Here is a 23134-nt window from a genome sequence, read left to right on the forward strand (position 1 = left end):
AGAACCAAGAAGTTGTACATATATATATTGCTGAAAATTGAACAGTGGTTATCGTATTGGGTTTCTTACACTTTTTTTGTTGTGGTGGGAATAAAGTTGTTCGGAGTGGTTTACAATTTTCATTATAGAGTTTATTGCAGCAGTTTACCCCCCACAGTACAAGGCTTAAAGTGATCATGTTCAGCAACATTGTTTTGTAGTGTTTCTAGAGTTATGGTACTAAAATCAAATAATTATGGATAACTGTGCACAAAGTTATACACATTGTAGATCGAAAGAGATGTGACCAGTCCATGTACCTCAACATTCCTAAGCAAGGGCATTTGGATATAAAAAATGAGTTCCTTTGACAAAGATCATCAGCATCATTTCCAACCGGTTGCAAAAATAATTATCCGGTGTAAATCATCTTGCATGAGTATTCGTTTCTAAATCGGAAAAGGCTTATAAATGTAAAAGTGTCATTAAATAGTAGTTTACCTTTTCTGGTAACTTAAGGGAAATGCAACCCAGTAAAGTCCAGTTATTTCTACTGTCTTTGGAGCATCACTTGCATGAGGTGCTTCATTGCGTCTTCTGATAATGGTGCATCGTCATCCCTAAGACCATCACCACCTGAACAACCATGTGACCTCCTTAGATCGTCGTGTAACCCCACGTGTCCATCGCCAAACATGGACAAGCATTGATCTTCAAGTTGTGGCGGCAAATTGACGTCCGCGTGAACGTGATACATCTCTGGGTATACTAGATCCTGGTGGAAGACCCTATCTGGAAACTGCACGAACTGGGCTTCTGGCAGTAATCCATTGGACATGTCCGGTCTCTGAAACGGCTGGTGAACAGGATTCCACATTGCGGCAGGACCCTCATTTGACGTAACGGCGTGAACCATAAGATGTGGGTCCGAAACATCGCAGCCGCAACTTGGTACAAGCTGCAAGCTGTTGTTTTGTCCCTGTGCATCATCATTCATGGTTTCCAACATTACTGGTGGCTGAATGTTGCACTCTGCAGTGAGGCAAACGTTTCCCACTGGAACGGTGTGCATATTGACGGCCTCTGTAACGCTGGGCTGTAGATTGACATTTCTGTAGCTTGCAGACGTACAATCTGGTTTCACATACAGCAGCCTCGTTTCCATCAACCCATTGCCTTCAGCACCGTCATCACCTGCGTCTTCACAGTCTTCTCCCGGGGCGTCGTGATGATTACCGCTGGTCTCTTCTTCGAACCAGTGTGGGTGCTCTGCTTTCCACTGCCTGAACTTGTCCAGTGCCGCCTTCAGTTCCTGGCCGCGTCGGTCCGTGTGGTAATAATCTCCGGAGACGCTAGGGATGCTGTAGTTGGTGCCCGGCGCGTGCTGCTCCATGTTATGAATCCGAAAGAAGAGCTCTTCCGAGTGCTTCATGAGTTTGTATTTAACGGCCACGTGTAACGGAAGGGGAATGTCCTTGCTGCTGCTGCTGCCATCGTCAAAGTAAACCACCAAGTACTTTCCGTACGAGCCCCGTTGGAAGTCGCTGGCGATTAGGCTCATCGCCGGGGTGAACGTGTCTCCCAGGGGCGATTTTGAGTCCTCCTTGAGTTTGATTTTCGCGGACGGGCAGCACATTGCTTGCCACTTGGCCTGGGCTCCCTTGGAGCACACTATGATGATGGCCACGTCCGGGTCATCGATATACTTGGACAGCCACGGCAAGTAGCTGACCTCTGCGATATTGTTCACTTGCCAGAGGTCAAGGACCACTTCAACGTTGCAGTTTCTCTGCAGAAAATTTGCAAATTGGTGAACGATGTCTCGGAAAAGCGCGTGGTCCTGGGAGTAGACGATCAGAACTTTCCTGGGGCTCCTCGGTGGGAAGTACTTAACTTCCGGTGTGTTGCATCTTGTTTCACCTGAAATATTCAAGAACATGTTAACACTTAACGACGAAACTAATAATTGTAACCCCTACATAAAATGCAAGACAAACACTCGCAGACTACAATTGTGCACTGCGTGCAATAAAACTAATTACATGTGATACGGTTTATACATTTAGCATATTTTTGAGAGCCAGGCAGAGGAAAGTAATACAATGATTGAATGACAAGAGTGAGGTCATTCTTTCTCCTCTGCTGCCCCCAAGGTCGGAAAATCCCTTGCTAGCCACGCTGTTGACTCACGACCTCTGTTCAACTTCAGGCTCAAGGTTTTCCTCCCGTTTATTAACCATCTCTTTTTCCATAGACACCCTTATCCCATTCGCTTTGCTGTACAGCGTCTTGAAACGCAGTTGCAATTAGACACGGTGTGAATACCAATTGTTTATTAAATCTTCTTGGTTATTTCGGTAAAGTCACGTAGAATGGAAATAATAAAATAATAAAAATAAAATAATTCTCACGACGTTTCGGCCACAACGCCTCAGGTGGAGAACAGGTCTCCACCTGAGGACGGCTGCTTGCTTTGTGGCCGAAACGTCGTGATAATTATTTTATTATGTTTTATTTTTATTATTTTATTATTTCCATTCTACGTGACTTTACCGAAAGAACCAAGAAGATGAATCCCTGCAGTCACGAAAGCTTTAAATCGAAATGTTTATTAAATGTTTACTCGTGCTTTAGAGCAAGTTCTGGCCTCAAGATTTTGCACGGGATAACACAAATACCCGGCCGATTTCAGTCCCAGCGTTGACTCGCACCAAAACTTAAGACCATCACAGGCAGAGACGGGGCCCCCTGCTCCTCCGTCGGTTTTCCGTCGCTCGACAAATGACCAGGAATCACACCTTGTGAAGAGCCACCACACACAGATAGTACCAGTCTGTGGTAATGTTAAAAGGTGCAGCCCTGCAATTGCTCGCTCATGCCGATGCTGGCGAAAGGGCCTCCACTGGAGGGAGCTCGAGAGGGTTCTTGGTATACTATTCCATGCTGAACCTGGAATGCGTTGGAAGAGGTGGGAGTGCTCACACTTTACCCCACCGCACGCGGACCCACCGATTGACAAAATGTGGTGTACACATCTATACTCTCTTGGCCATCCGTCATTTCAACTGGCACGCCGGGAGATTGAATCAAACCAGCTACCCGTCTGTGTTGCACTGCAGTTTTGCTTCCCGTGATGCCACGGCAGGTCCCACAGCCGTCACAGCGGCTGCAAATCATCTGTGCGGTGTGGGTGACAAAACTAACGACGTCAACTTACCCTTCTTGTAGTAAGCCAAGGCCATGGCGAGGAAGACCATGAGGAAAATCAAAATCACAAGGATTACGATGATCGGCGACTTCACCTGTAAAGGCGGGGGCGGACTTGGTGTAGGTGGATCTGCAAACAGCACGTTTCAAACGTCAGTGCTTTCTGGCCAGCGCATAACCGGGCGTGAGAAATTAACCATTTATATGTGTGCTAAATTTCTTTCGCACCGTACGTAGCCAACTGTGCTAATCGGAGGTGCAAGTTGCAGGGTGTGGGTGTCCCATTCACCTCTGAATTTCGGAACGCACAAGCGGCTCAGCGTGAATTTTACTTAGAGAGGCATAGCGCCGTTGTTGTTTTTTTGAAGACATCGTACTCATCGCAGAGAACCATAGCGACACGACCGCACTCTACGATAGCTGGCGCCAAACTCTGCCACACGTCCTCCCGCATGGCCTTGTGGGAGCCTCGGTACCAACAAAGCTATTTGATTCTAGATTTGAAGCTTTCGTGACTGCAAGGATTCATATTCTTCGTTTTTTTTTGGTAAAGTCACGTAGGTAAAAAATTCAGCCGCACCGAACCTCACAAAAATAATATTCAGGGCCTACCGTAGCTCCTCCCACCCTCAACCAGTATATATACAAGGACTGTTTTCTTGGAATTTCTCTCACTTGATACAGCTATCGTGCTGTGATGGTTCCACCTGAAGACGGAAACTTGTGTTGCCTCCGAAACGTCGTGATTTTTATTTTATTTTTTATTATTTTACTTTCATTAATTTTAAATTAAATTTTTTACCTACGTGACTTTACCGAAAAAACCTAAGAATATGAAAGCTATTAAATTTTTTCTTCCGTTTTCGTTTTGATGATGTACACGGACATCATCGGAAAGGAATCGGAATAAAAACTGATGACGCATACGTACGTCGTCAGAAGGGGAAAAGGTTAAATTTAGCAAATGAGCTGCTGCTGTGCAAGATACGTACAGAATGAAAAGGTTTTGACAAGCTCGTCGCATGCGTCTCCGCAGAGTGCAAAGTATGGCTTCAGCTGTGAAGAAACAATAAATGTTGTTAGTAACAAGCTGCTAAGCCAGTCCATTTCAGAAGCCTTCATTCCGTCAGGCGATTCGCAGATTTAATTTTGTTCGTGAAGTTAGCGTCGAAAATATTATTTTAAAAAGTATTCTTCGTATTTTTATTTTAGTCAATTTTGACTGAGTGGACTAAAACCAACAAGCGTGACAGATGACGACTGCCCACCAAAGACCACAGTACGACTATGATGAGACAATATTAACAGGTCTGAATGAAGAATCAGACTTAGATCATTTAAAAAATAGATAAGCAGACTGCCTCCATATATCTGTGTCCGCATAAAAATAAATGTGATTATTTTTACGAAACCCATCAGCCCTACGGCCTTCTGGGAGTTCATTTCAGCAGCATTCATTCATCAGTGCACTGAGAAAGACCCAGATGGTAATTGCCTGTATATGAACATGTATCATGTTTGTATTGAGTTCCCAGATTGGCTATTATAAGGGGCCTATCAGTAATCTTAAAAAAAAACAGCATTAGCCACAACAGTAGGCACTACATGTGGCATCGGCGATTTTAATATCAACCAGTTAATTCTCTTACCGTAATTGTGTACTCTGCATACTCAAGTGGCTTCTTGAAAGCCGTAATGTTCATCTCAATCCGCTCCGCTATGTCCTACCAAAACAGGTGTTGCGTAATCACACGTGAATTCGAGCACATGATGTGGGCATGGCACCAACCAAAGCAACGATAGAAATAAACATCTGTGACCAGTATGCACAATATACTGAAGTCAAATGTCCCCCTTTAGTTCACACCGGTTTGCATTGCAAACGGAAAATATTAACTCCTAGCTATGTTATGCAATGACCCCGCTGGCATTGATGAATGCGGGCATACGCAGAGGAAGCTGGGAATACCGTGGCAGGGGATAGTGTAAGCAAGCCAAAAAGAGTAGTTGCAACGAGGAAGAGGAGGTTGAAATGGGAGGAGCATGTGCAGGATGGAGGAGGGCAAGCTCGTGGCAACCAGAGCGACCAAGGGAAGGGAAGGATTAGAGCCGGTTCGTGGGGATCTTGTAATTGTGGTCCTCAGAGGCCAGTTAAATTTCGATGTAAAGCTTTCGTGACTGCAGGGATTCATCTTCTTGGTTCTTTCGGTAAAGTCACGTAGAAGGGAAATAATAAAAAATAATAAAATAATTCTCTCGACGTTTCGGCCACAACGCAAGCAGCCGTCCTCAGGTGAAGACAGCGTCTGAATTCAGACGCTGTCTTTCCGACAGACCTGTTCTTCACCTGAGGACGGCTGCTTGCGTTGTGGCCGAAACGTCGTGAGAATTATTTTTATTATGTTTTATTTTTATTATTTTATTATTCCCCTTCTACGTGACTTTACCGAAAGAACCAAGAAGACAGAGGCCAGTCGTCAACTTTGCAATCGCTATGGGATATGGCAGAAGGTGCAACGGCATCGGCGGCAATGAATTTGAACCCGACCAAAAATAAAGCTTGAATCAAGTTACCGTGTGAATTTTATAGTGAGCCATCTGAAATTGTGATGTACTGGAACATGCTATGCTAGACGAATTCAAAGCAATAGTAATTGCAGCCCTTTGTCAATCCACAGCTGGATGAAGGCCTCACCATGTCGTGTCCGTCATCAGGATTGTTTGACGATACTTCGCCGCGCTGGTCAGTGTGGGTCGGTGGATTGGGGTCCACAGGACCAGTTCAGATACCATTTGTCACCAATATTAGCCATAGCTACGAGTTGAACTCAGGTCAGGAGGATTATAGTCCAGTGCACGTATCGCTCCACCAGTGATCTCCTATACATTGATGCTTTTTGCAAAAACCCCATTAGATCACGTAAGATTTTTCCCTTTATTTGGTAAAAAAAAAAATATCCAGCTTGAAAAAATCTATATATATTTAGATTTTTGTGTCATTCGACAAATAGTATTCTGTAGCAAGATGTGCGGGAAAGTGCCGTACTCCGTAGTATAAATAAGAGATCCCTCGAATTTATCTCAGAAGTAGTTCTGTGATATCTCCTTCCTCGACCCGTTCCCTAAAGTTGGATGATTACATTGCTTTTTGAGAGATACAAATTGACACCTTTTATCGTGACATGGAAACCAAGAGCAGAATCGCAATCAAGCTGGGGGAAAAGATGAAAAAGAGAAACACATTTACGTTAAAAACATGTTTAATAAAGAAATCTAACGACATAGGAGCTGCTGAATTTAAAAGTAACGAGTGTGTAGCAGGGTGTGTGGAAAAGTACAGCAACCCCTGGTGTGTGGATACTTTTTAACACGGCCATTCTTTAAGCGCGACACAACACTCGCACAACGGTGTAAACGCACTCAACAAATTTGTGAGGAGCTTACTTGCGTAATTTGCCGATGTATATTTACACCATGGCCCTGTACCCGCAGCGTGTAGTTTCGCGAGTGGTTGCTTGCTGTGAAAGCGATGTGCAGGAAAGCGTCGCTCATAGTAGCGGAGATTTCTGGCTCCCAGCTCTTGCCTGTCACGTCAGAGCACACGCCCGACTTTACACTCAGAGATGCACAACTATTATTATCATCATCATAACATTCTTCGTTATCCATTAAAATCTCGCTGCATGGCAAAGGCTTCCCTTAGTGTTTCCACTCTTCACAGTGACAAACTATAAACAATGTCTTATTATAACAGGTATGGCCCACTGCGCTATAAAGCTCTTTTTCAGAAGAGACGTGGCCAGAAATGGTAGTTCAATACAGTAGCTCACCACGTGGATATTTATAGCAGCCAAATGCGGTTCGAACCCCGCGGCCGCCCTGCTTAACACTGCGGGTGTATCCGCCATAAACACACCGCGCGTCGTCCGCTCCACGGCGGTCGTTGCAGATCCCGCGTTGTTATTTGAAAAGGACAAGGCCACGTTCGTGTCGGCGTCATGGTACACGTTCGAAATATTACCCACAAATTACTCAATCGGGAAAACAAATAGCAACATTGCATCTACTTTTAGCACGGAGGCTTTCACGACCTATAAAAAATAAATGTGTGTCGTAAACCCTCCACCACGGCAATCATCCGTGTCAACTCTATGACTGCTTCAGCAGCAGCACTACCGGCGTTGTTGTTGGAGAGTAACCTCACAACATTTAAACGGGTACGGACTTTCGAAGGAAATTACATCCAGCAGTTTTTCTTCCGATTCTGTTCTGATGATAATACGTAAACGTCACTAAATAAAATGACTTAATCGGTACGTCTTCAGGCCGGAAGACGGTACCGAGGCTCCCACAAGGCCGTGCGGGAGGGCGCATAGCACAATTTGGTAACATGTATCATAGAGTGCGGTTATGTCACTACAGTTCTCTGCGGTGAGTACAATGTCTTTAAAAAAAACGATGCGACACCTCTCTAAATAAAATTGACGCTTGTGCATTCCGAGATTCAGCGGTGAACGGGACACCCAGCCTGCAACTTGCAGACATCTTGGAACAGGAAAGGATTACTCTTCAATAACACCAGAAGTGTACTGCTAATAGTTATTCAGTATCTTTCATGGCCTTACTTGCTTGCACCCTCAAGGTTAATATGGATAGAAGGGTTGGCACATGCAAAATATGCACGCTACAATATACAAAAAAAATAACAACCATAATCTGCTTCCTCACTGATAACGGGGAGCTTTCATACCATTGGTATTAATCGAGCATTGAATGCTTCACTCAGGTGCCAGGTGGATCATTACATTTCAGGTTTGCGGCAGGTGATGGCAGCTTGGGGAGGCCTTCATCCAGCAGTGGATTGGCCATGGCCTATAATGTCGAATGATTCACTGCTCCAACCCAGCAATATGATGGTCACTATTTGTTGCCGTAAAAATATATTTCATCTCCCGTATACGTTTTCCACAGACACATCCTATTTTCCACTGGCTATTAACCATGCCGATCCAGAACCAAACCGTGATACGCTGATCTCACAAGACATCTGGATCAGACATGGGGCCAAGCAGGGCCAGAGGAGGGGCTACCAGCACGTTCATTGCCTGTGGCATAACTCAGTCCACAACGTCGCAGCGTCACTTACATGCGACTCTTTCATTCCATTTTTTACGTAAGTGGCACGGCTTGGCTTCTGCAGTGGAAAAACGACCTGGTCCCTGCTGAGCCGTAACAGGCTGGCACGGCACAGCTCACTTCGTGTTATAATTTTTGTCGTCTCATTGGTACAGTTGTGTTCACGCCATTAGCTATCATGTCAGGTTAGCATATAAATTAGCACAAATCGCTACTGATTCATTCTCACACGTGACGCACTGATATGTGTGCCCGGTATTTATCGCAAGTGCAACTCTTGAGCAGTTGTTCCATACCCGTGTGAATGCAGTAAAAGGTCATCTTCATCGGTGTTTCTTTGCAGCCTGTGTTAATTAAATATAAAAGTGCATAATGTTAAGAGAAAACAGTGTTCTAAATAATTTACCGGAGTTGCAGATTATTGCATGTTGATCGGAGTTGGTCTCAAATTGACTGCCCCCTCAAATAGATTTATTTTATGTTAACTATCTTGTCTTTGCCTGTAATTAGCTTTTCCCTCACTTTGGCTAAGTTGATATGCAAATTGTATCACGCTGAGCAAGGGATGATGCCCAGAGGTCAAGACTGGCGAAGGAATGGCACCCAAAGGAGGAAAACGCACCTGAGACAACGTCCACCATGGAGATGGAGCGATGAAATCAGCTCATGTGCAGCAGCTAGATGGATTGTCGCATCACAAAACCATAAGAGATGCAGATAACTTGGGAAAGCCTTCGTGACAACGATGTAAAGCGATTGTCCACGGTGGCTAGGAGATGTTAACTACCTCGCCTGGTATACAGGAGGTCGTGGGTTCGATCCCGACCCTGAAGCCTGCTGTAAATTTGGAGTTAGCACGTTTTTCTCCGGATCCTCCAGTTTTTCCCTTCACATTTAGATTCGACATGCGCTTTGAGTATTTAGCTGAATATAAATTTCGACATCATGATAAGCCACTTCGTTGCGCTATCATTTGTGGCCAGGTCATTTCTAAAAAAGAGCTACATAGCTCAGTGAGCCCTTACCTGATAAAATGTAAATATTAAATAGTCACTCCGACTACACTGGCAGTTGGTGCAGCACTCGCCTGGGGCTAGGTACGTCTTTCGTGGATTTGTGTCTCGGTCACAATGCCTGGGCAGGTTTTTGACGTTGATCTCATAGGTCTTGTTTTGTTCCACTTCAAATCCAGTGAAGCTGTACTGCCACTGTACGCAAAGAGAACAGCATGATGTTTAAGTGCAAGGCAATCAAAATAAAGTGGCCATTTAGACAATATCCCATTTGATTTTGAAAAGTGTAAGAGTACAACCTCATGCCAACGATTGCAATTTAATGTAAATCCTGCAGTTTTTATAATTGCCTTCCTAATTGAAATGCAAGGGAGATGGTAATTTGTGCAAATAGCATCATGGGAAGACAATTATAACATTAGCTCTTAACAAAGCCATTCCAATGCCCCTCTTGCATTTGCTTCTGTTCAAACTATAACCTCGCTCAATTCAAGACACCCAACTCTTTATCACTTACATCATTCACTGTGAGTATTAGCGGTGCTGTTTGTTGCCGACTGCCTGGGACTTTGAGCCTTCGGGGCCTGTGCTCACCAGCAGTGAGAACGCGATACGAGAAGAAATAACTGAAGCGTGAGGTCGCCGGGTGGCTCAGAACTCAGATATCGCACTGAGCTGGTACCTGAGTTTAAATGAAGTATAATATACACAGACGGGTGTTTTAGACCACAGAACATAACAGGAAGTCAGGAATTCCCAGCATGGTTTGCATGTCAATATTCCCACAATATTCCCACAACAAGCTCCAACAATGGGACTTTTAATTCTAGCCACACGTAAGACAATCGCTATTAGAACTCACCAGCACAATAAACCCATCATTGCCTACCACTGCAAAAGGACAACTGCCGAGCAAGCCCTTTTCTTACGCCAGGTGACAATGTCAATCCACCGTTGGATGAAGTCCTTCCCACACTCATAATCAACGTTTTTGGGTTTATATCGCATTATTTATAAATGTGTCGTAACCCTCCACCACCCGACACGGCCAATCAGTAAAAAAGTGTCACGTTGACAAAAGACAAATAGTTTACTGCTTTAGCCCACCGGTGTGTTGAAGCGTGAAACCACAACACTTCCCACACTGCTGGTCGGACGCTTTGTTTGACCATACATCACCACGATGGTCAGTGCGGATTGGCAAAGGGCATAGTTCAGGACTGGTTCAGACATTGCTCGTCACAGGTGTCAGCCATGGCGAGGAATCGAACTCGGGTCCAATGTGCAATTTTTTGCTAACCGTTGCAAAATAATGCAGCACCGACTCAATACTGCATATTGTTCTAGCTTAATGGCCTTTGCAACTCTGTTCATGTTTCGATTTAAAGCTTTCGTGACTGCAGGGATTCATCTTCTTGGTTCTTTCGGTAAAGTCACGTAGAATGGAAATAATAAAAATAAAACATAATAGAGTCTGAATTCTGTCTTCTCGACAGACCTGCTCTCCACCTGAGGACGGATGCTTGCGTTGTGGCCGAAACGTCGTGAGAATTATTTTATTATGTTTTATTTTTATTATTTTATTATTTCCATTCTACGTGACTTTACCGAAAGAACCAAGAAGAGGGTCTGTTCATGTTGTCGGGGACAGACACTCACCCGCTGCAGGGTGCGGCCTTTAGTTTGGCTGGTAAACTGTGTGTGGTACTGGTACCGCACACACACGGGCGCGCCGTTGACGCCATCTTCTCTCACGCACACTTCGGTGCCGTTCAGGTACTTGATGCTGGCTGCAAGGCACGGTCACACGGAACGTTTCAGGTATCATTTGCTCAAACAGGAAAAAACTCAAAATAGCCCAGGTCAGCAGCCTCATTTGCAAGCGTCACCCGGGTCGCACACTGTCCACAATCGTAAAACAAAATCACTCCCCGCAAACCACAAGCCAAAACCACAGCCCTCCTGTACGCAGTCAACTCTCAATTACCATGGTTAATGGTGTGGGGGGGGTAATTGTGGCTTAGGTTTAGGTGCAGTCCTGCAATTGCATGCTCACACCACTGCTGGCAGAATGGCCTCCACGGGAGGACACTTTAGAGGTATTTGGTGAACTCTTTCACGCTGCCCAGACTTGCTGGAAGAGGTGACGGTGCACCCCAACTTTACTCCACCACACGCAACCTGCCACATCTACTGGAAAGCCCGCGTAAAAACTAAAACACGAGCAATGAAAACTGCACGTAAATCGCGAGCTGTAAAACGGACATGGAAATTGTTTAGCTACAGAGGAGGGTGGTGAAGATGGAGAACGTGACGTCCGTTTTTATTGCTTCTTATAGAAATTTGCTTTCTCGCCCGCACTGAGTCGCTGACCCCCCCGATGAGTGAAGAGCAGAGTTTTAACCGCAGGGCATAGTGCAAAGATATTCGTTTCCTCACGAGCGCGGCTAATCCTCAAGCGAGGCTGGAGAGTAAACCCACAGCGTTTACAATTCGAGTACCGTGACGTTTCGCCGGTAATTACAGCCAGCATCATCAGGCGGCAGCCAGAATTGTGGATACATCCTCCTGTTTAACGGCACGTTTATATTTACGCGATCTAACCCCCAAAAAAACCTCTATCACGGATAATATTGGTCGTGAAAGCCTACGTGTAAAAAAAAACAATTGTTTTAGAGGAGAAAGCGAAACATTACTTTAAAACCGCTTTTTCCTACTTTGCTCCACAGCAACTCATAAGGATTTGTTTTGTGTACGTTCAAAGGGATTTTGATACTCCATGCAACAAATGCTCACGTACCCTCTGTAAGAAACCTCCATGTGATGTTGAGGACAGCGATAGGCCCCTCCTGGCCCACATCCAGTAAAGCGGTCTCAATCGACTCCAATATGGGATTCGAGGGGGTCCAGCCATGAATGCAGACATCAGCCGGTCCCACTAAGAGCAAAAGAAACATCACATGGTTACACAGAGTGCATGTCATTAGCAGTACAGAGGGAAGATGCTGAGAAGGCTGAAAGGGAAAGAGATAATTTATGGTTGGATGAGATGCAAATATCTGACAGAGAGAAAGGCCATTACTCCATAATGTCATCCATTATATATTTTATTATTTTATTTGAAGGCCACATTCCTGATGACAGATGTGTTATATTTTGATACTGGCAAAGGAGGTCCCATGATGTAGCACCTCACCCCGAGCTCTCCATGCCCTGACAGCGGCATTGCCTTTGTGCTGTTCGTCTTTTGGCGTCCTCTGGTCTAACACTGTTTGAGACGAGGCTCTAAAGAAAGCTGTCTCTGGTGTGGACCAATCAGTCTCAAAGACAATGCATATACTATCAGAGCATGTTTTAGTTTACATGTTCACCACAAGTATATGTGGTTAATGCAGACATGATTCCTTGCAAAGGGTTTCTTGTTTGGTGTTTTAACATCTCAACACCTGTTTTATTGCCAGAAAGGGTAAAACCTATTCTTACGTGTCGAGTTTGTTGACCGGAATAGTGTCCGACAGGAACAGACCGATGACGCTTAAAAGTCAAGTTATACAAAACTGCAATCAGACCCGTGGTATTGTATGGAGCGGAGAGCCGGACAATGAGGAAGGAGGAAGAAAAAACGATTGAAGGAACAGTAGTGCGCATGCTGCGATGGAGCAAGACCGAGAGATGAGAAGAGAACTGAAGACATCAAAACAACTTGGGGGGGGGGGGGGGGTATGTAATGTTGTCGATTCAAAGTGAGGGACCTAAGATTTCGACAGTATGGCCATGTGGTTTGGAATGAGGAGGAAAACATCGAACAAATAACTTAATACGTAGGTGTCGCAGATTGTATTACGATTCATGTTTTAGTGATATCTTGCATAACAATGTTATTCATGTTATTAAAAATGAGAATAGGTTTTACCCACTCTGGCAATGAAACAGGTGTTAAGATATTCAAACACCAATCAGATACTTTTTGCAAGGGATCATGTCTGCATTAACCACACGTACTTGAGATGAACATGCAAACAAACATGTTCTGATCATTTATGAATTGTCCTTTGAAACTGACTAGCCTATACATCTTAACACCTGTTTTAATTCTAGAAGGAGTAAAACCTATACTTATTCTTCATACTTTGATACTGGCAAAACGGTCCCATGATATCTTATTATGTTGTTTGGCATGATGTTCAACATTTTGCGCTGTTGCCAGCACGTGGAGCGGAACGTCGGACATCGTGTTGAACAACAAGCGGCGTAACCCCAAAACGCATCAGAGAGTAATGGGGCACAACCATGAAAATCCTGCACAAGTTTAAAGTGTCTGAAATGTACATCCAAAATCGTCAAACTGCCCATATGGTGGTACAGTCCAATATAAATCGAATGAGAAGTGACAAGTCTGCATTGCGTCTCATTTAATTAAGCGCATTCGCTGCTCCGCAGACTGCCGGAGGGATCCCTGGATGTTTGGCCGGTAAATGTTGCTCACGTAAACACATAAATGTTCATGTGAATTCTGCTGAAAGCTGTTTACTCAAAATGGATGAGTCTTTAATGAAATGCAGAGACTAAACAACGAGCACTTGAATGTAAAAAAACTGTTATTTCACTTCGGAAAAGACAACACGGTATAATTGATTTAAATATTTTTTTTAAATCAGATCTTCAGAAAGTACACTTACCCACAATGCTAATCAACATATTATTTTAAAAAGTCGAATATAAAGGCCATAGATAAACAAACTAATTACCATAGTATAATACATTATCTTACTAACGATAATTTACAGTCCATCAATTTACTATACTCTTTGGTTCTTTCGGTAAAGTTACGTAGGTGAAAAATATACACACAAAAAAAATTGTTGAGTAAAATGTTTTATTTATATTTTTCACCTACGCGACTTTACCGAATGAACCAAAGAGAATGGATTCTTGCAGTCACGAAAAGTTCAAATCTAGAACATCAATTTACTGCCGGATAAAGGCTTCTGTGTGCTGTGTTGGTTGTGGGATTTGTTTGACCATACTTCACCACGCTGGTTGGTGAATGGGGGACCCAGGACAGGTTCTGATGTCACTCGCCTCCGAGGTTAGCCATGGCCACGAATTAAACTCAGGTCCCTTCGGTTCAAAGTGCAATGTGCTAACCGCTCTTCCATACTTTTAACACTGCACACAAGAAATCCGATCTGATAAAGTTTAGTTTATCACTTAATCAGGTGATAATTGTATTCATGAAATGTCTGTAAGCTGGGAGTGTGGGAAAGGATGTGTGGGAAAGTGCAGTGCTTTCTGGTGGTGAATAAGAGATCACTTTAGCGGCCCTCAATCTTTGTTCTGTGATATAACCTTATTTGACTTTAATACGAGCCCACACCAAACCATAACAAATAATTGAAAACACTTACCAAATATTGAACAATTCATATCCTGAAAAGCAAAACAAAAGCATTGAGAATTTAAAATACACATCCACAATGAAAGAATAATCAAGTCATTCACCTGGAAAACTATACACTCGAAAGACAAATCTTAAATACATTCCTGCAGAGGGAGCTGGTAGGAACGTTGGGTTGCTCGGTCAATGGCCAGGGTCAACGGCGGCGTGGTGTATTCCGCAAATATGCTCGACTGTGAGGGCGGGCACAAGCCGGTTAAACGTTGAGTTTTATAAGGGCACCACGGGGTGACCAGCCCCTCCCCACCCAGCCCCACCCCTCCCACCCCCCACCCAGCCCCACCCTCCCCACCCAGCCCCTCCCTCCCCACCCAGCCCCTCCCTCCCCACCCAGCCCCTCCCTGCACGACGGACGGACACAATAATCCCCTGTGGGCTGGTGTAACCAGGAGGTTCCTACCAGTATTAGTTTGATTGAGCCACTAAACATAAGTAAAAACACCATACTCTTTGGTTCTTTCGGTAAAGTCACGTATAAAGATAAAATAATAAATTAAATACTAGCATACGACGTTTCGATTGCAACACAAGCAATCATCATCAGGTATAAATGAAATAGCAACAAAAAACACCATAATCCCCTAGGATTTGCTGGCAATCACACACATACCCAGTGTTCCATTACTAATCTTATCAAGGACCATTCTGGTTCACTTTGACACGACTGTTTGTCACGAAAACATATTTATCAGATAAAGCGTACAGAGCAGAACTCCATTACGCTTGTCTCCACACTTAAATAAAACAAGTTGTAGTCCATCAGCCTACTGGCTTTCAAGACAAATATTATCTAGCAACATTTGTTCATGGAAGCAAACTAGCTGCTAGTTATGACCTTCTGGGTCCCATCGGTAGACTCCGGCTTATAAAAAAAAATTCTGCTGGGCTACCCGATGTTGGCAAGAGCACTCCATCTAAACTATGGGGCCCTGTTCAAAGCAAAAAGCTATATTTTACAACAAAAACATAAAAGAATAGTGAAATAATAATATAGTGCTGAACACCAATGAATTAACATTGGGCCAACATTGGCATATGGTTGGTAGCATTGGATCAGCGTTGACCCAACGTTCCATGTTTACTGGGATTTTCATTTCCTGTAATATGTACCAACTGGCCAGAATTTTGTTATGGGGATTGATGGAACAAATGTGAAGTGGCTTTGTACAGATAGCCAGATATACCATACATTCCAGGTTATAAAGCACGCGTTTTCCCCAGTATTCATTACTTTATTGACACATATAATCATACTCTTGGTTTCGATTAAAAGCTTGCAGGGATTCATCTTCTTGGTTCTTTCCGTAAAGTCACGTAGAAGGGAAATAATAAAATAATACAAATAAAACATTATAAAATACAATTCTCACGACGTTTCGGCCACAACACAAGCAGCCGTCATCAGGTGAAGAACAGGTCTGTTATGTTTTATTTTTATTAGTTTATTATTTCCCTTCTACGTGACTTTACCGAAAGAACCAAGAAGATACTCTTGGTTCTTTCGGTAAAGTCACATAGGCCACAAATTTTGGGTGCCTCTTACTTTCCGGCGCTTCTTACAATCCGGAGACCACGGTGATATTTCCTGGTTATTGCAGTATGTAGCCCATGGGCTTCATTAATATTACATAAAAAAAAATATGCAATGAAATAATACATTTCGACTGAGTTGTGACTGCTGTTTCCCAGAGGTTGTATTCACTGTGAAAAATAATATTTCCTCAACATTACCACCCATGAAAGTTAATCGTAAACCCCCAGCGATTAGACTCACCCGTTACTAATGTCTAATGATTAGCAATGCTAACCCGAAGCTGCCAGCGGTGAAGAAACATTGATTCATTCAGGTGGCCGAGTAAACTTATAATATCGCACACCAACTGCGATGCACATGGCCAAGCAATGGAACGTGTCCAAGAGAACGTCCACTGATGAGATGGAGCAAAGAAATCAGTTTGTATGCAGGTGATCGGTGCATTATTACACCGCGTGATTGTGAGAGGTGATGGTGGCTTGGGGAAGCCCTTATCCAGCAGTGTTGAGAATAACTGGGATGTGTACGTGTTCTGTAACCAGTCAACTGGACATGCAACTTACAATTGTGCTCGGCATCAAATGTACGTGCCACAAAGTCTCACACCGCTCAGTCCTCAGTCAGCCAGAGGGATTTTAGGTAATGACTCTAGAGAAAGCGTTTCAACGTTACTGCGCACAGACCCATTGTAAAAATATTTTATTTAACGAAATAAAATTCTGCTGCTGCTGCATGCTGCATGCTAGTGTCGGTACTGTCACAGTGCTGAGACTGGTGGCAGTGTGAGCATTGGTTGTGCAGGGGTAGTGCAATGTGAGTGCTGTCTTTCGTACAGCATGCTGTAATCCTCACAGTCTGTGGAACATAACGCGCATTTATTAAATCTGTAAATGACAAGAAGAACCCTCAAGAGAAAAAAAAAATACTCTACATAAAGAAAAGTACTATTATTGTACATTTACACCCCTGCATAGATGACACAAAAGTTGGGGATGCATTTTTCTTGCCATAAAACTTACCATAATAAAACACATTGTCATTTGCATTCCAGTTTACGTAGATTACGTGCCTTTTATATTGTTTTTATTGTTTGGTTTTATTTTAGTTTTATGTCGGGTTTTATTTATCCCATTAGCACGGTTGGCTGCGTACGGCGCGAAAGAAGTTCAACGTACATACGTACGTAGAACTCCATACAGATGTATGTATATGCGAAAGAAGTTCAACATACATACGTACGTAGAACTCCATACAGATGTATGTATATGCGAAATAAGTTCAACATACATACGTACGTAGAACTCCATACAGATGTATGTATATGCGAAAGAAGTTCAACATACATACGTACATAGAACTCCATACAGATGTATGTATATGCGAAAGAAGTTCAACATACATACGTACGTAGAACTCCATACAGATGTATGTATATGCGAAAGAAGTTCAACATACATACGTACGTAGAACTCCATACAGATGTATGTATATGCGAAAGAAGTTCAACATACATACGTACGTAGAACTCCATACAGATGTATGTATATGCGAAAGAAGTTCAACATACATACGTAGAACTCCATACAGATATATGTATATGCGAAAGAAGTTCAACATACATACGTACCGTACATAGCTAATCATGCATTCAGTTTTATATGTGAAGGGATGAATTAGTTTACGTGCATCTCTGAGGCCTTGTGTGAATTTCGCTGTATAAAATCTAGTTTTAGTTAAGTCTTACTTTCTGCAGTGTCTTTCAATCCGGGAAATATGGTACTAAAGCTGTCAAAATCTTACAGTTGTGAGGCTTGAAGTCACCGTCAAACGTGGCCTGAGCAATTGCCACGAGCAAGGTTTGTGCCTGGCATGCAGTGAGTGCGCTAGACAAATCGAGCCAGCGATGGCCTAACAATACAGCATAATCAGAATATTTTCTTTATACTGCAAGAGGAATCCGATGAGCTATGAAACTCTTTTTCACAGATGCCCAGTAGGGGCGGGTCAGAAAGTTTCAACTACAAAACACGACAGCAGTGCAAAGTACAAGAAAGGTAAGGAACTCACAAAAAAAATCTGTAATGAAAAACTATTTTTTTTTTTCAGGTACAGCCCACTGAGCTGAAAATATTCTACAACAAGAAGACCACTTACTGAATTTGAACAGCTGAGGGACTGCAGGTGGAGGACCACCTCGGCGATTCCGTTCGCAGGCAGCAGGAAAACGACGACACACAGCAGGACGAGAGATATCTCTCTGGGCGACACGGAAGCCCTCATCTTGAAGTCTGCCGGATCAGGTCCCGCACCACCATCTGAACGCACAGGTATCGAGAGATGAAGTTAACAAAAAATGTGCACGAACATCTCCTGCAGGAGGTGGCTGGCCGGCTGTCTCAGGGTTAAGAGCACTGAACCGGTACCGCTAACACCTCTTTTTCCACTACACAACCAAGCCACGCCAAGGTCGTGCCAAGTGAGCCCGGGTGGCTCAGGAGGTCACCAAGTGGTTGTTTTTTCCACCGCAGAAGCCGAGCAGTGCCGCTGACGCCACACGCAATTAACCCTTTCCTGCTCTGAGACGTCTGCAAGTTGCAAGGTGGGTGTCCCGTTCACCGCTGAATCTAGAAAAGTTCAAGCGGCTCAGCGTTAATTTTATTAAGAAGAGGCGTAGCGCCGCTGTTTTAAAAGACATTGCACTCAACGCAGAGAACCGTGGCGACATGACCGCACTCAACAAGAGCTGGCGCCACACGCCCTCCCGCTAACCTTTTACTTCCGATTCCATTCCGATGATGTACACGTACGTATGTCATCGGAATGGGAAAGGCTTTCTGTGGTATTAGCTCCACCCCAGGCCCTGGTTAATCCCCAGCCGGTTTAGGGTTTGTTGTTAAGGCCAGATCAGCAAAGAGACAGTGGAAAACCACTCGTACCGTGAGGTCCCTGCACAGGCTCGGCTCGGATGTGCCAGTGCAAAAGAGCGTAGATAGATCCTGGGTTCGAATCTGGGTAAACACATGTACTGCAATTATAATGATTGTATTTCTAATTTGAATTTACATTTTGACTATTTCAACTGCATTTTAAAGTGCAGTTAGTTTATGATGTCAGTCCGGCCACCAATAACTACACACACACATGTACGGTAGTTGCTCTTGAGGATGAACGTTTCGGTTTGATCACAGTGCCATGAGCATTCGTCTCTGTAGCAGGTGTGTGTTGGGAAGTGCAACTCCGAATTGTGTTCATAGGTCAGAGTACATTTTGTGAAATCCTCTTTCTTGCAAGGCCATTCTTTAAACAAATTACACTGGTAAACTGATACAAATTAAAGGGTCACCAAAAAACACCGATCACCACATCAATGAGTAACATCGGAAACAAAAAAAACACAATTTATGACTAACAACGATTTATAATAAATGTATCTCACCACGCAGAACGGGTCACGGGGTTAGTTTAACCCTTCGGTATTTTAACCATACTTCTAGATTTGAAGCTTTCGTGACTGCAAGGATTCATACTCTTAATTCTTTCGGTAAAGTCACGTAGGTAAAAAATGAAATTAATAAAATAATAAAATCACGACGTTTCGGAGGCAACACAAGTCTCCGTCATCAGGTGGGACCGTCACAGCCAGATTTGCTGCATCAAGTGAGGTACTTTAACCATACTTCACCACGCTGGTGAGTGCGGGGGTTGGTAAAGACGGGGGGGGGGCATAGGCTGACAGTACAACAATGAATTCCCCAAGTTCTCTGGCAACCTGCTGTACGCAATGATACCCATATCAGCAACTCCCCAGGCTCTATGTATCTCCCAGCTCATCTTTCCCACATGGTGACGAGCTCTCAAAGAAAGAAAGACGCAACACCTCAAAAACCTGTGCCAGGTGTCAATAAAGTCGCAACAAAGACACAGATCCCCCGCGTAGCCTCGACATACTAACGGGGCAAGTGCCTGCTTGCAAGCACACTAAGTGGCCGTGACGTCACCAAGACGCTTGTGCCAGGCTAGGTGCACGTTGAGGCCACGTGAAGTGTCGAACGCCCGCTGGCAGGAGGTCACGGGGCAGACCCAGCAGGTGCCACGGGTCAACTGAGATGACCGAGATGAGTGGCTGATGGACCACCTGTGCCCCCTACTGTGCCAACTTGTTGTGCTTTAGCCACCCGGCACACACACACACGCCACACCACACCACACACAAACCACGCGGTGGGGTGGTTGAGAAGTGTGAGTCTTATAAATCCGTAACATCTCTTCTAGATTTGAAGCTTTCGTGACTGCAAGGATTCACATACTCTTAGGTTTTTTCGGTAAAGTCACGTAGGTAAAAAATAATAACATAATAAAATAAATGATTGATTTATTTTCATGTATTATTTTATTATTTATATAATAAAAATACGATAATAAATGATTGATTTCTTTTCATTTATTGCTATATTACTTTTCTTATTTCTTTACCTACGTGACTTTACCGAAAAAAACCTAAGAGTACCGTAACATCACCGATCATCGCGACATTTGGGCGGGTAGCTTCACCCCCTCATCATCATCGACCACCTTGGCCCTCACCTCCCTCCCTGGCTTAGGCCTTGCGACTTGCAGCAACCACCAGCACCTTGGTGGGGAAGTATGGCCAAACACAAAACCACGACCGTGACGAAGAGCAAGGCCGCGTGATGATGATGATGGTGGTGATGATGGTGATGATGATGATGAGGAAGAAGCCGGCGATGACCTCAAGTCCAGCAACACGAAGGCTGTCCCTCCCTCTCTCGCTCCGCGAACAGAAAATCTCGTCAAGTTCAACGCACGAAGGTCGACTCCATTCACAGTTGCGACGACATTACGATGCACAACAACAACAACACGTTGAAGACTTTAACGTGGTGGTGGTGGGGTTAGTGACTGACATTAACAGCGCGAAAGGCGAAGAAGCTTTACCGTTCATTGCGACGGGACGCCGTCACGATGTTGTCCATTAGAATAGGAGACGAAGTTAAAACAAAAACCAGCATTGCGGAGTGACACACTACATTTCGGATTGTTCGTTTGCATCAGGAGAAGTCTGTGTGTGTGTGGGTTATTCCCACGCTGTTGTCGGCACCGAAGAGGAAACTTCCTCGTGTCTATGCAAAGCGAGGTAGAGTGACGTCGTCTGCTGCTGCTGCTGAGCGAACGTCAAACTTCGTGGTCGTGCCACTGGCGAGTTGAGCTTTGCCCTGATATTCTTAGTTTTTTTTCGGTAAAGTCACGTAGGTAAAAAATTAAAATGATTTTTATTTTACTTTTATTAATTTAACTTTTTACCTACGTGACTTTACCGAAAAAAACCTAAGAATATGAATCCTTGCAGTCACGAAAGCTTCAAATCTTTGCCCTGATAGTTGAGGGCATTGCGCCCTCTTGTGGCCGCGGGTGTATTTGTCTAAAAATAATAAACAAAAATTAAATAGCACTTTTTTAAACTATTTTTTTTTCGTAAGCAAGGTTGGATTTTTTTTTGCACGATTTCGTTTAACTCGCTCTGTCTGTTGTTGTTGTATCCTCAAATCTTGTAACTGAATTTTAACCCACTTCTCAATGTGGCATCGACTGCAAACTTGGTATATTTATGTCATACTCATGACAATACTATATTCTATCATAAAAAAATATGTAAACATTGTTTTTTATATGTTATGTTTCGGCTTGGGTCTAATTGTCCACGCTCAACTGACGTTGGCTGTAATTGGCCACGGTCACTTACGTTGTGGCAAGCTTCGGGGCCACTTCCTGGAGTTCTGCCATTACTAGTACGGTACAGTTCATTAAAGCGTGTTTTTAAAAAAAGTTTTTTAAAATATTACTTATTTTGTGTGTGTGTGTTTGGGGTAGATCGCGTAAATATAAACGTGTCGTTAACCCACCACCAAACGCGACACAGCCGATGAGTATGTTTTGTCACGTCAACAAAATGTGACATTAGTTACGATTTTAGCACACCGGTGTGATGGATTGTAAACCCACGCTGTTTGCAATTCGAGTACTGGTGATGACAACCAGGTTCATCAGGCGATTTTTCCAGAAATAAACATTTATTTTATGTTACCAGGTAAGGATCACTGAGAGATTAAGCTATTTATTTCAGATGCGATTTGGCCACAAATTATAGCTCAACGAAGTGGCTTACCATCATGTGGAAATGTATGGCAGCTAAGTCATCGAAATGCGTGATGTGGATTCTAAATGTGGAGGGGAAAACTGGAGGAACCGGAAAAAAATCCATGCGACCCACGGAGAGAGAGACACGCAAACTCCAAATATGCAGCAGGCATCGAACACACGACCTCCTGTAATACCAGACGAGGTAATTAACATCTCGCCAAGGTGTCCAATTAAATACCCGGCACCTCCGTCCACCTAGCAGTAACACATTCCTGCGGAGGGAGCTGGTAGGAACGTTGGGTTGCTCGGTCATTGGTCAGGGTCAACGGTGGCGTGGTGTATTCCGCAAATATGCCCGACTCCCATCTCTTCCGAGACATCTGGCCAGCGAGAACGGGCTGTTTTAAGCTCCTTCGAGTGGAGGATCTTCTGTCAGGGTGGTGTGAGCGAGGCATTACATTGCCTTTTACCTCCGATTACCACGGTTGCAGAATAGGTTCAACATACGTGCATTTAGAAATGGCAGATATTGAGTGCCCGTATTGGATAGTGTGTAAGAGTTGCAACCATCTTGGGTGTCACCCGAGGTTTAACGAATAAGCCCGAACCAACCCCACGGTGGACATCTCGCGTTGCCACCTCTCGGCA

The 23134-nt window shown here is 43.9% G+C and overlaps 1 protein-coding gene across 4 annotated transcripts; it reads right to left on the reverse strand.

Moving 5' to 3' along the window:
* Positions 1-116: 116 nt before the first annotated feature.
* Positions 117-21505, reverse strand: LOC144731796 (interleukin-17 receptor A-like). 4 transcript variants are annotated; one of them, XM_078613040.1, is made up of 14 exons: positions 21284-21504; positions 20912-20957; positions 19264-19335; positions 18482-18642; positions 14744-14765; positions 12136-12273; positions 10995-11125; positions 9410-9530; positions 8619-8666; positions 6631-6770; positions 4836-4910; positions 4179-4242; positions 3197-3316; positions 117-1899 (listed from the first exon to the last, which is right to left on the reverse strand). In XM_078613040.1, exons 4-14 carry the CDS (start codon positions 18605-18607, stop codon positions 530-532), a joined length of 2355 nt encoding a protein of 784 aa, XP_078469166.1. In that variant the 5' UTR covers positions 18608-18642; positions 19264-19335; positions 20912-20957; positions 21284-21504; the 3' UTR covers positions 117-529. The 4 variants fall into 4 exon arrangements, with proteins under 4 accessions (XP_078469166.1, XP_078469163.1, XP_078469167.1 ...); XM_078613037.1 differs by lacking the exon at positions 20912-20957 and having other exon boundaries at positions 21284-21505; XM_078613041.1 differs by lacking the exon at positions 19264-19335.
* Between the last annotated feature and the right edge of the window lie 1629 nt (positions 21506-23134).

This window comes from Lampetra planeri, chromosome 40, assembly GCF_965212315.1.
Source record: "Lampetra planeri chromosome 40, kcLamPlan1.2.h2, whole genome shotgun sequence".
NCBI classification, from domain to species: Eukaryota; Metazoa; Chordata; class Hyperoartia; order Petromyzontiformes; family Petromyzontidae; genus Lampetra; species Lampetra planeri.

What these genes read in the sequence shown, in the direction of transcription:
- LOC144731796 (XM_078613037.1), bottom strand. An exon ending in CCCTCAGCTGTTCAAATTCA is followed by an intron (nt 14,766 to 18,481) that starts GTAAGTGGTCTT and finishes TTTGCTTTTCAG; the next exon opens with GATATGAATTGTTCAATATT. An exon ending in TACATCGGCAAATTACGCAA is followed by an intron (nt 4,911 to 6,630) that starts GTAAGCTCCTCA and finishes CTGTTTTGGTAG; the next exon opens with GACATAGCGGAGCGGATTGA.